The sequence below is a fragment of the Hyperolius riggenbachi genome, chromosome 1 (assembly GCF_040937935.1).
Source record: "Hyperolius riggenbachi isolate aHypRig1 chromosome 1, aHypRig1.pri, whole genome shotgun sequence".
Classification (NCBI taxonomy): domain Eukaryota; kingdom Metazoa; phylum Chordata; class Amphibia; order Anura; family Hyperoliidae; genus Hyperolius; species Hyperolius riggenbachi.
This window is the reverse complement of record NC_090646.1, coordinates 659895774-659909417: the sequence shown is the minus strand read 5'-3', so window position 1 is coordinate 659909417 and position 13644 is coordinate 659895774. Positions and strand designations below refer to the sequence as shown.

Here is a 13644-nt window from a genome sequence, read left to right as displayed (position 1 = left end):
GCTTGACTCTGGAACCTGCAGTAGAATTTGCTTAGTTCTGCTAACTCAGAGCTGGGTGATGCATGTTGCGGTGGGGGCTTGTAGTTGGTCTCATTAATATACAACAATATATAGATAAAGGACGAGTTCCTGATGCTGAAACCAGGGTAATTTATGTAAAGCTGGGTATCCCGAATAATACATTGCATTCTAATACATGTCTTTGCACAGTGCCTTATTATTCCATCTCAGCTTCTTACTGTATCCTCTGAAGATAAAGATTTTTTAGTTTGGTTGCGGTGTAATTTCTCTAGGAAGCAGCAGGGGTCGCTGTGGTCCTGCAGGTCGCTGGCTTGCACTTGTTGCAGTCAGCTCAGTACTCTGAACTGCTGGAATTTTATGCATATTTGGGGCTGGGCATCACAAAGAGGGAAGGACAATAGAGGAAGTGATGGGTTACATTATTCTTGACAGATAGTGAAGTTGCGTTTTCTGCAAGCCTGTACTGATTTCTTACTTCCCTGTTGGACGCTGCAGCAGCTGCTGGCCCCCCATTCAGCCACTATGAGAGGCATCTATTACAAGGACAGCTTCTGGGTGAGTCACTTTATGAACAGAGGTACAGTCTGGGGACTATTGGATGGGACAGATCAATGTGTACAGATGACATTACCCCAGTCACAGGCTCTTTGCTGTATCCACATCCCAGCACGTCACGCTTTTTAATGGACAGTCCTTATTTTTTAAAGGGAACCTGTAGGGAAAAAAGTGCCCAATTTGGGTACTTACCTCAATAGAGTGACTTCCACAGTCCTCCTCCACTAATGCTCAGAGGTGTATTTAGAGGGGTGCAGGCTTGGCTCATGCCATGCCTGCCCCTGTGCTGCGCCGCCATGCCTGCCCCTGTGCTGCGCCCCCATGCCTGCCCCTGTGCTGCGCTGTAATGCCTGCCCCTGTGCTGCCCTGCCATGTCTGCCCCTGTGCTGCGCCGCCATGCCTGCCCCTGTGCTGCGCTGCCATGCCTGCCCCTGTGCTGCGCTGCCATGCCTGCCCCTGTGCTGCGCTGCCATGCCTGCCCCTGTGCTGCGCCCCCATGCCTGCCCCTGTGCTGCGCTGTAATGCCTGCCCCTGTGCTGCCCTGCCATGTCTGCCCCTGTGCTGCGCCGCCATGCCTGCCCCTGTGCTGCGCCCCCATGCCTGCCCCTGTGCTGCGCTGTAATGCCTGCCCCTGTGCTGCGCCCCCATGCCTGCCCCTGTGCTGTGCTGCCATGCCTGCCCCTGGGCTGCGCCGCCATGCCTGTGCTGTGCTGCCATGCCTGCCCTTGTGCTGCGCTGCCATGCCTGCCCCTGTACTGCGCTGCCATGCCTGCCCCTGTGCTGCGCTGCCATGCCTGCCCCTGTACTGCACTGCCATGCCTGCCCCTGTACTGCGCTGCCATGCCTGCCCCTGTGCTGCGCCGCCATGCCTGCCCCTGTGCTGCGCCGCCATGCCTGCCCCTGTGCTGCGCTGCCATGCCTGCCCCTGTACTGCACTGCCATGCCTGCCCCTGTGCTGCGCCGCCATGCCTGCCCCTGTGCTGCGCCGCCATGCCTGTGCTGTGCTGCCATGCCTCTCCCTGTGCTGCGCCGCCATGCCTCTCCCTGTGCTGCGCCGCCATGCCTGCCCCTGTGCTGTGCTGCCATGCCTGCCCCTGTGCTGTGCTGCCATGCCTGCCCCTGTGCTGCGCTGCCATGCCTGCCCCTGTGCTGCGCTGCCATGCCTGCCCCTGTGCTGCGCCGCCATGCCTGTGCTGTGCTGCCATGCCTCTCCCTGTGCTGCGCCGCCATGCCTGCCCCTGTGCTGTGCTGCCATGCCTGCCCTTGTACTGCGCTGCCATGCCTGCCCCTGTACTGCGCTGCCATGCCTGCCCCTGTGCTGTGCCGCCATGCCTGCCCCTGTGCTGCGCCGCCATGCCTGCCCCTGTACTGCGCTGCCATGCCTGCCCCTGTGCTGCGCCGCCATGCCTGCCCCTGTGCTGCGCCGCCATGCCTGCCCCTGTGCTGCGCTGCCATGCCTTCTCCTGTGAGAGCCCCTGTGCTGTGAGAGATCGAGTTCCGAACCGTGCAGGCGATAATATCTGTATGTGTGTATGGACTTTAGAACATGCTCATGTGAAGCACAGCTGTTCCACAGAAATCCTAAAGGACACACATATTATATTCAGTTTGTTTAGGGCACTATCCTGACTGTAAACACTTCACTGACTTCTGGCTGATTTCAGGTTACTGAGTCACTAATTACAAAAGTCGCAGACTGGCATTACTATTCCTGGGCCAGTATTAGCATTAGCATTCATGGTGTCCTGCGCCAAAACTTTAAATTACGCCACCGCTAGGTACATAATAATGTTTTAATTAAATAAATGGATAAAACAGTAAACAATGGAAAGCATTTGGGGAGTTATAAGTCTCACATAAGCATGAATTTGTGAATTGTAAGTGTTCCACTGTGTTACCACAATGTAGATGTAGACAGAGGAGCTGACACTCTAATTCCTACCTTAGTCATTGTCTAATGTCCTACCATATTATTATTATTATGTATTTATAAAGCACTGACCGTTTCTGCAGCACATTACAGAGTACATAGTCATGTCACTGACTGTTCTCAGAGAAGCTCACAATCTAATCCTACCATAGTCCTAGCCTAATGTCCTACCATATTCCTATTATGTATTTATATAGCACTGACATCTTCTGCAGGACATTACAGAGTACATAGTCATGTCACTGACTGTCCTCTGAGGATCTCACAATTTAATCCTACCGTAGTCCTAGTCTAATGTCCTACCATATTATTATTATTATTATTATTATTATTATTATTATTATTATTATGTATTTATATAGCACTGACATCTCCTGCAGCACTTTACAGAGTACCTAGTCATGTCACTGACTGTCCTCAGAGGAGCTCACAATCTAATCCTACCATAGTCATAGTCTAATCGTCCTCCCATGTAATTATTATGTATTTATATAGCACTTACATCTTCTGCAGCACATTACAGAGTACATAGTCATGTCACTGACTGGCCTCAGATGAGCTCACAGTCTAATCCCTACCATAGTCATAGTGTAATGTCCTACCATATTATTATTATGTATTTATATAGCACTGACGTCTTCTGCAGCACATTACAGAGTACATAGTCATGTCACTGACTGTCCTCAGAGGAGCTCACACTCTAATCCTACCATAGTCATAGTCTAATGTCCTACCATATTATTATTATTATTATGTATTTATATAGCACTGACATCACCTGCAGCACTGTACAGAGCACATAGTCATGTCACTGACTGTCCTCAGAGGAGCTCACAATCTAAGCCTACCATAGTCATAGCCTAATGGCCTCGCATGTTATTATTATGTATTTATATAGCACTGACATCTTCTGCAGCACTTTACAGAGTACATAGTCATGTCACTGGCTGTCCTCAGAGGAGCTCACAATCTAATTCCTACCATAGTCATAGTCTAATGTCCTACCATATTATTATTATGTATTTATATAGCACTAACATCTTCTGCAGCACATTACAGAGTACATAGTCATGTCACTGACTGTCCTCAGAGGAGCTCACAATCTAATCCTACCATAGCCATAGTCTAATGTCCTACCATATTATTATTATGTATTTATATAGCACTGACATCTCCTGCAGCACTTTACAGAGTACATAGTCATGTCACTGACTGTCCTCAGAGGAGCTCACAATCTAATTCCTACCATAGTCATAGTCTAATGTCCTACCATATTATTATTATGTATTTATATAGCAGTGACATCTTCTGTAGCACATTACAGAGTACATAGTCATGTCACTGACTGTCCTCAGAGGAGCTCACAATCTAATTCCTACCATAGTCATAGTCTAATGTCCTACCATAGTATTATTATTATGTATTTATTTAGCACTGACATCTCCTGCAGCACATTACAGCCCCCATAACCTGAGACCTGTCTGTAGCTGAGTTACATAGTTACATAGTTATTTTGGTTGAAAAAAGACATACGTCCATCGAGTTCAACCAGTATAAAGTACAACACCAGCCTGCTCCCTCACATATCCCTGTTGATCCAGAGGAAGGCGAAAAAACCCTTACAAGGCATGGTCCAATTAGCCCCTAAAGGGAAAAATTCCTTCCCGACTCCAGATGGCAATCAGATAAAATCCCTGGATCAACATCATTAGGCATTACCTAGTAATTGTAGCCATGGATGTCTTTCAACGCAAGGAAAGCATCTAAGCCCCCTTTAAATGCAGGTATAGAGTTTGCCATAACGACTTCCTGTGGCAATGCATTCCACATCTTAATCACTCTTACTGTAAAGAACCCTTTCCTAAATAAATGGCTAAAACATTTTTCCTCCATGCGCAGATCATGTCCTCTAGTCCTTTGAGAAGGCCTAGGGACAAAAAGCTCATCCGCCAAGGTATTATATTGCCCTCTGATGTATTTATACATGTTAATTAGATCCCCTCTAAGGCGTCTTTTCTCTAGACTAAATAAACCCAGTTTATCTAACCTTTCTCGATAAGTGAGACCTTCCATCCCACACATCAATTTTGTTGCTCGTCTCTGCACCTGCTCTAAAACTGCAATATCTTTTTTGTAATGTGGTGCCCAGAACTGAATTCCATATTCCAGATGTGGCCTTACTAGAGAGTTAAACAGGGGCAATATTATGCTAGCATCTCGAGTTTTTATGTGGTATCTGCCCCTGTAGCTACGTCTCTGTGTGCTTTGCAGGGATCAGACTTGATGATAGTTTTGTCTCAGTGCACAGTTTGGTTATACCCACAACGAGCGACAGGCAAGGGAAGTGTATTATTATATTGCAGTAGCTGGTGATAGAGATCGGCAAACTTTATCTACGCTCACCTCTTCCTCTTTTTTTTCTGAACATTGTGTTTCGTGTTATCCAGTTTTCACAATCTCTGCAAACCGGAGATTCATGGTTTATTATCATCCTGTGACAATATTGTGTCACTGACTGGAGCAGTGTTAAGTTTTCTGTGTCACTTTAACAGGGATATACGGTTCTCCACATCAGCCCACCTGTAGGAATGTATATTGATGGCAGTAAGATAAGCTAAGGCACTATGGGCCTCGGTGGGAATTCCATATTAGGGCCCCTCAAGCATTCTATACATAAGTTGATATGGTGCACCAAAACCTGCCAAGGTCAGCTGCAGTGTCAGAGAGGTGTAAGCAGGGGAGGAGACAGATGCAGTGTCAGGTGTAAGCAGGGGAGGAGACAGATGCAGTGTCAGGTGTAAGCAGGGGAGGAGACAGATGCAGTGTCAAGTGTAAGCAGGGGAGGAGACAGATGCAGTGTCAAGTGTAAGCAGGGGAGGAGACAGATGCAGTGTCAAGTGTAAGCAGGGGAGGAGACAGATGCAGTGTCAGGTGTAAGCAGGGGAGCAGACAGATGCAGTGTCAGATGTAAGCAGTGAAGGGGGCAGCTGCAGTGTCAGAGAGGTGTAAGCAGAAAGGAGACAGATGCAGTGTCAGATGTAAGCAGGGGAGGGGACAGCTGCAGTGTCAGAGAGGTGTAAGCAGGGGAGGAGACAGATGCAGTGTCAGGTGTAAGCAGGGGAGGAGACAGATGCAGTGTCAAGTGTAAGCAGAGCCGGGACATGGTCCTCTAGCACCCAAGGCTGAGAAACCAAAGTGCGCCCCTCCATCCCTCCACCCCAGCCGTCACACACTGATTGCTATTACACTAAGAGGCCCCTCCCCCATCCCTCCCACCCCAGCCGTCACACACTGATTGCTATTAGACTAAGAGGCACCCCAGGACCCTCAACAACTTTATCTCTAGTTATCTGGCTTGTAGTCACTTCCATGTATCTCCTTTTCTTATTACTTTCTGCTTCAAACACAATTAGGAATGACAGCTAAATGAATTCTGCACCCCTCCTACACTGCGCCCTGAGGCTGGAGCCTCTCCAGCCTATGCCTCGGCCCGGCCCTGAGTGTAAGCAGGGAAGGGGACAGCTACAGTGTCAGAGAGGTGTAAGCAGGGAAGGGGACCGATGCAGTGTCAGGTGTAAGCAGGGGAGGGGACAGCTGCAGTGTCATAGAGGTATAAGCGGGGAGGAGACAGCTGCAGTGTCAGAGAGGTGTAAGCAGGGGAGGGGACAGATGCAGTGTTAGGTGTAAGCAGGGGAGGAGACAGATGCAATGTCAGGTGTAAGCAGGGGAGGAGACAGATACAGTGTCAGCAGGTGTAAGCAGGGAAGGGGACAGCTGCAGTGTCAGAGAGGTGTAAGCAGGGGAGGAGACAGATGCAGTGTCAGATGTAAGCAGGGGAGGGGACAGCTGCAGTGTCAGAGAGGTCTAAGCAGAGGAGGAGACAGACGCAGTGTCAGGTGTAAGCAGGGGAGGAGACAGACGCAGTGTCAGGTGTAAGCAGGGGAGGAGACAGACGCAGTGTCAGGTGTAAGCAGGGGAGGAGACAGATGCAGTGTCAGGTGTAAGCAGGGGAGGGGACAGCTGCAGTGTCAGAGAGATGTAAGCAGGGAGGAAACGGCGGCAGTGTCAGAGAGGTGTAAGCAGGGGAGGGGACAGCTGCAGTGTCAGAGAGGTGTAAGCAGGGGAGGAGACAGATGCAGTGTCAGGTGTAAGCAGGGTTTGGAACAGCTGCAGTGTCAGAGAGATGTAAGCAGGGAGGAAACGGCGGCAGTGTCAGAGAGGTGTAAGCAGGGAGGAAACGGCGGCAGTGTCAGAGAGGTGTAAGCAGGGAGGAAACGGCGGCAGTGTCAGAGAGGTGTAAGCAGTAGAGATGCTCGTTAGGATTTTGTGGAAATGCAATTTCCGCATTTCCAATCGAAAATTGCATTTCTGCATCGGAATTCAAAAATCGGTAATAAAAGTGCGGTAGGCAGATTTTCGCAGAAATTTTCGTGGACATTTCTGCCGACTTTAACATTCATTTTCTCAAAAAGTACATGGTCTTTCTGAAAGATTTTTTTTCCTCTTGTTCCCACTCTTTTGCTTAACTAACCCTGAAAATGTGGTATTTCTAGAACCTACAGGGGCTTTGCTATTAACCTCTAAAGTCTGCGGCCATTAACTGTAATGTAAAATGCAGAAAATGTGCATTACCGATATGCCGCCAACTTTAGAGGTATATAGCAAATCCCCCATAGGTGCTGGAAACACCAGATTTTCAGGGTTTGTTAAGCAGAAAAGTGGGAACAAGAGGAAAAAAAAATCAGAAAATCCATGTACTTTTTAGAAAATTAATGTTAAATTCAGCGGAAATGTAAAATGCAGAAATCCGCATTACCGATATGCGATATGCCGCTGACTTTAGAGATTAAAGGGATACTGTAGGGGGGTCGGGGGAAAATGAGTTGAAGTTACCCGGGGCTTCTAATGGTCCCCCGCAGACATCCTGTGCCCGCACAGCCACTCCCCAACGCTCCAGCCCCGCCTCCGGTTCACTTCTGGAATTTCAGACTTTAAAGTCAGAAAACCATTGCGCCTGCACGCCCGTGTCCTCGATCCCGCTGATGTCATCAGGAACGCACGGCGCAGGTACAGACCATACTGGGACTGCACAATACACTCCTGGTACCATCAGCAGGAGTGAGGACACGGCAATGCAGGCGCAGTGATTTTCTGACTTTAAAGTCTGAAATTACAGAAGTGAACCGGAGGCGGGGCCGGAGCATCGGTGAGTGGTTGCGCGGGTACAGGATGTCTGTGGGGGACCATTAGAAGCCCCGGATAACTTCAACTCATTTACCCCCGACCCCCCTACAGTGTCCCTTTAAAGGGAACCAGAGAGGATCAAAAAAGGTTTTATACATACCTGGGGCTTCCTCCAGCCCCATACGCACGGATCGCTCCCACGCCGCCGTCCTCTGCTGCCTGGTTCCGCCGGTACCGGGTCCTGTCATTGCCGTGAGTCAGCCAGTTGGCCGGCGGACGCGGCCGATTCTCCGCATCACACGGAGCTCCCTCTATACAAGTACGCATGAGGCTGCCTACTGCGCATGGGTATGGAGGGAGCCCCTGTGGTGTGGACAATTGGCCGTGTCCGCTGGAAGTGACGGGACCCGGTACCGGCGGTTCCAGGAAGCGGAGGATGGCGGCGTGGGAGCGATCCAGGCTTATGGGGCTGGAGGAAGCCCCAGGTATGTATAAAAGCTTGTTCTATTTTTACAACCCATTCCTCTCTGGTTCCCTTTAATAGCAAAGCCCCCGTAGGAGCCAGAAACACCAAATCTTTAAATATACAATAAAATCCTGGGATGACTAAAACTGTTGTTTTTAGGAGTAGGAGGATAAATACAATTGTTTATCTCATTAGTTTATTTTCACCTCGGGTTCACTTTAAAGGACAATTGAAGTGAGAAGAATATGGAGGCTGCCATATTTATTTCCTTTTAAACAATACAGGGTGCCTGGCAGTCCTGCTGATCTATTTGGCTGCGTTAGTGTCTGAATCACTCCAGGATCAAGCATGCAGGTAATCTTGTCAGATCTGATAATAATGTCAGAAACACCTGATTTGCTGCATGCTTGTTCAGGGGCTATGGCTAAAAGGCAGAGGATTGGCAGGACAGCCAGGCAACTGGTATTGCCTGAAAGGAAATATATATGGCAGCCTCCATACCCCTACTTCAGTTGTCCTTTAAGCGCGTTGCTTGCGGTAATGCACTGTTGCCCTTGTGTCGGCTCCTATACTTCTGGTGCACCGCAATAAGTGTGAAAGTCTCCATAGAGTTTCATTGCTTTGCTGCCCCTTGCTGCAGAATAGGGTAATGCGACGCAGGTCTGCCCTGCTAGTGTAAAAGGGGCCTAAAGCGTTCAGTAAAACAAGTGAGATGTTTGGTATTTTAAGACCAGCCTGGAGCTGTCGGTAACTAACAATGAGGCATTCGGTAAAATAAATAGGCAAAGCAGGCAGCAAATAGGAGGGGCCACTGTCCTATTCCTCACTTTATTGGTGCAGATGTACTGCTGGGCGGGACATTAGAAAGTAAAAAAAAAACACAATGCAGGAGCAAGGCACATTCATAGAGGTTTCCTTGTATCCCTTTAGATGTGAACATTCATAGACTGATACCGTGAATCAGAGGGACCAAAGCAGCCATGCAGTCTAAAGGGACGCCGGGGAGGCCTTGTTGTACTATTGCAGCTATCAGAAGCAGCAACTTGCAAATGAACGGCTCATAGCAGACCACTTATACCAGAAGCTCCTCAACAAGGGCTTGTCGACGGGAGCTCCGCTGCACTGCCCAGGTGCAGGACCTGCTTGCACCTGCGCAGCAGCATAGAGAGACTTGGGGTCGGGTTTTTGTGCTGAGCCCTAACACCTCTGTGCTACTGTGCAGACGCAAGAGGCTGTCCTGCACAGTGTGGCTGCACTTGTTCATAGACAGGAGCGCACCTGTACATTTCCAGAGGATCTTGGCGTCCAGCGGCAGAGGCGTATCTAGAGGGGTGCAGGCACGGCTTGCTCCCCCCCCCCCCCGTACTCCACCACAATACTTAGGGATGCTTCTCAGGCATTTGTAAAGGCTCACACACCTCTCACTACCTATACTGGGGGGCTTCTTATACAGGGAGCCAGCTCTTGCTACATATACTGGGGGGGAGAAGCCGCCAGTACTGGGGGGTGGGGTAATATACTGGGGAGGGGGGCTAATATATATACTGGGGGGGCTACTTATACAGAGAGACAGCTACCACTACATACTGTATACTGGGGAGGGGGTGCTAAAACTGGGGTACGGGGTAATATACTGGGGAGGGGGCTAATACTGGGGGATGGGGTAATATACTGGGGAGGGGGCTAATACTGGGGGACGGGGTAATATACTGGGGAGGGGGCTAATACTGGGGGACGGGGTAATATACTGGGGAGGGGGGCTAATATATATACTGGGGGGGCTACTTATACAGAGAGACAGCTACCACTACATACTGTATACTGGGGAGGGGGTGCTAAAACTGGGGTACGGGGTAATATACTGGGGAGGGGGCTAATACTGGGGAACGGGGTAATATACTGGGGAGGGGGCTAATACTGGGGGATGGGGTAATATACTGGGGAGGGGGCTAATACTGGGGGACGGGGTAATATACTGGGGAGGGGGGCTAATATATATACTGGGGGGGCTACTTATACAGAGAGACAGCTACCACTACATACTGTATACTGGGGAGGGGGTGCTAAAACTGGGGTACGGGGTAATATACTGGGGAGGGGGCTAATACTGGGGAACGGGGTAATATACTGGGGAGGGGGCTAATACTGGGGGACGGGGTAATATACTGGGGAGGGGGCTAATACTGGGGGACGGGGTAATATACTGGGGAGGGGGGCTAATATATATACTGGGGGGGCTACTTATACAGAGAGACAGCTACCACTACATACTGTATACTGGGGAGGGTGTGCTAAAACTGGGGTACGGGGTAATATACTGGGGAGGGGGCTAATACTGGGGGATGGGGTAATATACTGGGGAGGGGGGCTAATACATATACTGGAGGACACCTGTCACTACCTATACTGGGGGGAGGGGCTACTTATACAGGGAGACAGCTCTTGATACATATACTGGGGGAGGGGTTGCTAATACTGGGGGCGGGGTAATATACTGGGGAGGGGGGCTAATACATATAGTTGGGTGGACACCTGTCACTACCTATATTGGGGGGGGGGGGCAACTTATACTGGGGGACACCTCTCATTACCTATACTGAGGAGATACTTGGGGGGGGGGGGTACTTATACTGGAGGACACCTGCCAAACCTGTACTGGTGGGGGGATTGTTAGTTATACGAGGGACACCTCTCATTACCTATACTGGGGGGGCTACTTATACTGGGGAGACACCTCTAACCACGTAGGAGGGCAACCTAAACTGGGAGCTACCTATACTGGGTTAACTACCTCTGGCCACTTATACTACCAGAGGGTGCTACCACTGGTCACTTATGCTTGGGAGCTAACTCTATCGATTGTTACCGGGGAGGGGGGACTCGGGTGGACACTGGGTGGACTGGTATTATTGGAAGAAAAGAAGCTGTTATTATGCAATGTCAGTGTTAGCGGTGGGCAATGCGCTATACTGTATTGCTTTCCTTTAGACAAAGTCACATGTTTGTTTTTTTCTCCTGAGATGTAACTTTGGCCCTGAATGTTTGCACTGCAGCTGTGCATTTAGGTATTTGGCTAAGGAATTACTGCAGCCTTTTTACTTTAAGGAAATGTTATGTAACTACTAACGGCTTTCTTCTCTGGAAACTTGCCAAAAGTAACTATAATTATAGCATCCAAATGATTCCCTTTTCTTATCCCCCTGTAATTCTGGTATGTGTCATGTGACATCAGAGAGGGCCTTGGAATAATGTCATGGCTGCCGTTTAAAGGAGGGCTCCGCATTCTGCTTTAGTAGGAGAGGCCAGGCAAGAAAGCAGTTCTGACTTTGTGTGGATTTTTGTATCTATTTATTTTACATTTTACTTGTGTATGAGTGATATATGCCATAGTGCTGTACTGAAAACACTGCACCAGACCATTTAGATGGAGTTAGCCATCTTCTTCTACATTGTTGTATTTGATTGGCTGGCCATACATAGAGGCAGGGATGTTGCTAGGATCCTGAAAGATCCAGGGCACCCCTGCAGCACGGTACGCATGGGCCACTGAGAAATGGATGTGGCTATGCAACAGAACATGGGTGTGGTCATGGGTGGAGCCATGTCATGAGGCAGAGACCATGCTTCTGTGTCCCATCTGCCCACATTAGGTTCTCTTTAACAGTAATGTAAGTAAAAGCTAGGGGTGCTCACTGCATTCCGCGGAATTCCGTTTTCCGCGATTCTGGTCGGAAATTGGTGATTCCGTTCCGTCGCATCGGAACGGAATTGCTATAGCGCTAAACGGAAATTCCCTAGACCAGTGATGGCTAACCTTTCAGAGGCCGAGTGCCCAAACTGCGACCTAACATCGACTTATTTATCACCAAATGCCAATGGTGGGGTTTGGCCGAAAAATTGGAGTGGCCATGACATTGTATGGGCGGAGCTTACGTAATGACGTAACAGCGAGGCATAAGAAAGCAGTGTTTCCGCCATGATGTGGTGAAACAAGGATTCGCATCATGGGTGTGCAGAAACTGTGTGATGCTATTTATTAGTATACCCGCCGTAACCCCCAAAGCAGCAAATATAGCCAACTATGACCATTAAATAATAAATGCAGCAACAGTTACCCCAGACACCAGAAAATAAACGCAATGTGGGCAACATTTTAGCAGAACATAAACACAGTGGGTCACATTTCACCAGAAAATAAACACAGTGGGCCACATTTCACCAGAAAATAACGCAATGTGGACTACATTTCACCAGAAAATAAACGCAGTGGGCAACATTTCACCAGAAAATAACGCAATGTGGGAAACATTTTAGCAGAAAATAAACGCAGTGTGTCACATTTCACCAGAAAATAAATGCAGTGGGCCACATTTCACCAGAAAATAAACGCAGTGGGCCACATTTCACCAGAAAATAAATGCAGTGGGCCACATTTCACCAGAAAATAAATGCAATGTGGGAAACATTTTAGCAGAAAATAAACGCAGTGTGTCACATTTCACCAGAAAATAAATGCAGTGGGCCACATTTCACCAGAAAATAAATGCAGTGGGCCACATTTCACCAGAAAATAAACACAGTGGGCCACATTTCACCAGAAAATAAACGCAGTGGGCAACATTTCACCAGAAAATAAATGCAGTGGGCCACATTTCACCAGAAAATAAACGCAGTGGGCCACATTTCACCAGAAAATAAATGCAGTGGGCCATATTTCACCAGAAAATAAATGCAGTGGGCAACATTTCACCAGAAAATAAACGCAGTGGGCCACATTTCACCAGAAAATAAACACAGTGGGCAACATTTCACCAGAAAATAAATGCAGTGGGCCACATTTCACCAGAAAATAAATGCAGTGGGCCATATTTCACCAGAAAATAAATGCAGTGGGCCACATTTCACCAGAAAATAAACGCAGTGGGCCACATTTCAGCAGAAAATAACGCAATGTGGGAAACATTTCACCAGAAAATAAACGCAGTGGGCCACATTTCTCCAGAAAATAAACGCAGTGGGCCACATTTCAGCAGAAAATAACGCAATGTGGGAAACATTTCACCAGAAAATAAACGCAGTGGGCCACATTTCTCCAGAAAATAACGCAATGTGGGAAACCTTTCACCAGAAAATAAACGCAGTGGGCCACATTTCAGCAGAAAATAAACGCAATGTGGGAAACATTTCAGCAGAAAATAAACGCAGTGGGCCACATTTCTCCAGAAAATAAACGCAGTGGGCCACATTTCACCAGAAAATAAACGCAGTGGGCCACATTTCTCCAGAAAATAAATGCAATGTGGGGAACATTTTAGCAGAAAATAAATGCAGAGGGCCACATTTCACCAGAAAATAAATGCAATGTGGGAAACATTTTAGCAGAAAATAAATGCAGTGGGCCACATTTCACCAGAAAATAAACGCAGTGGGCAACATTTCACCAGAAAATAAATGCAGTGGGCCATATTTCACCAGAAAATAAATGCAG

At 48.4% G+C, this 13644-nt stretch overlaps 1 protein-coding gene across 1 annotated transcript in view; it reads left to right on the top strand.

The window, feature by feature from the left end:
• The first annotated feature begins 438 nt into the window (after positions 1 to 438).
• The window catches only part of PSTPIP2 (proline-serine-threonine phosphatase interacting protein 2), a 152639-nt gene continuing 139433 nt past the window's right edge, over positions 439 to 13644 (top strand). Inside the window, exon 1 of the mRNA XM_068252270.1 lies at positions 439 to 576. Within this exon, the coding sequence (XP_068108371.1) occupies positions 544 to 576 (33 nt within the window). The 5' untranslated portion in view covers positions 439 to 543. The remainder of the gene's footprint in view (positions 577 to 13644) is intronic.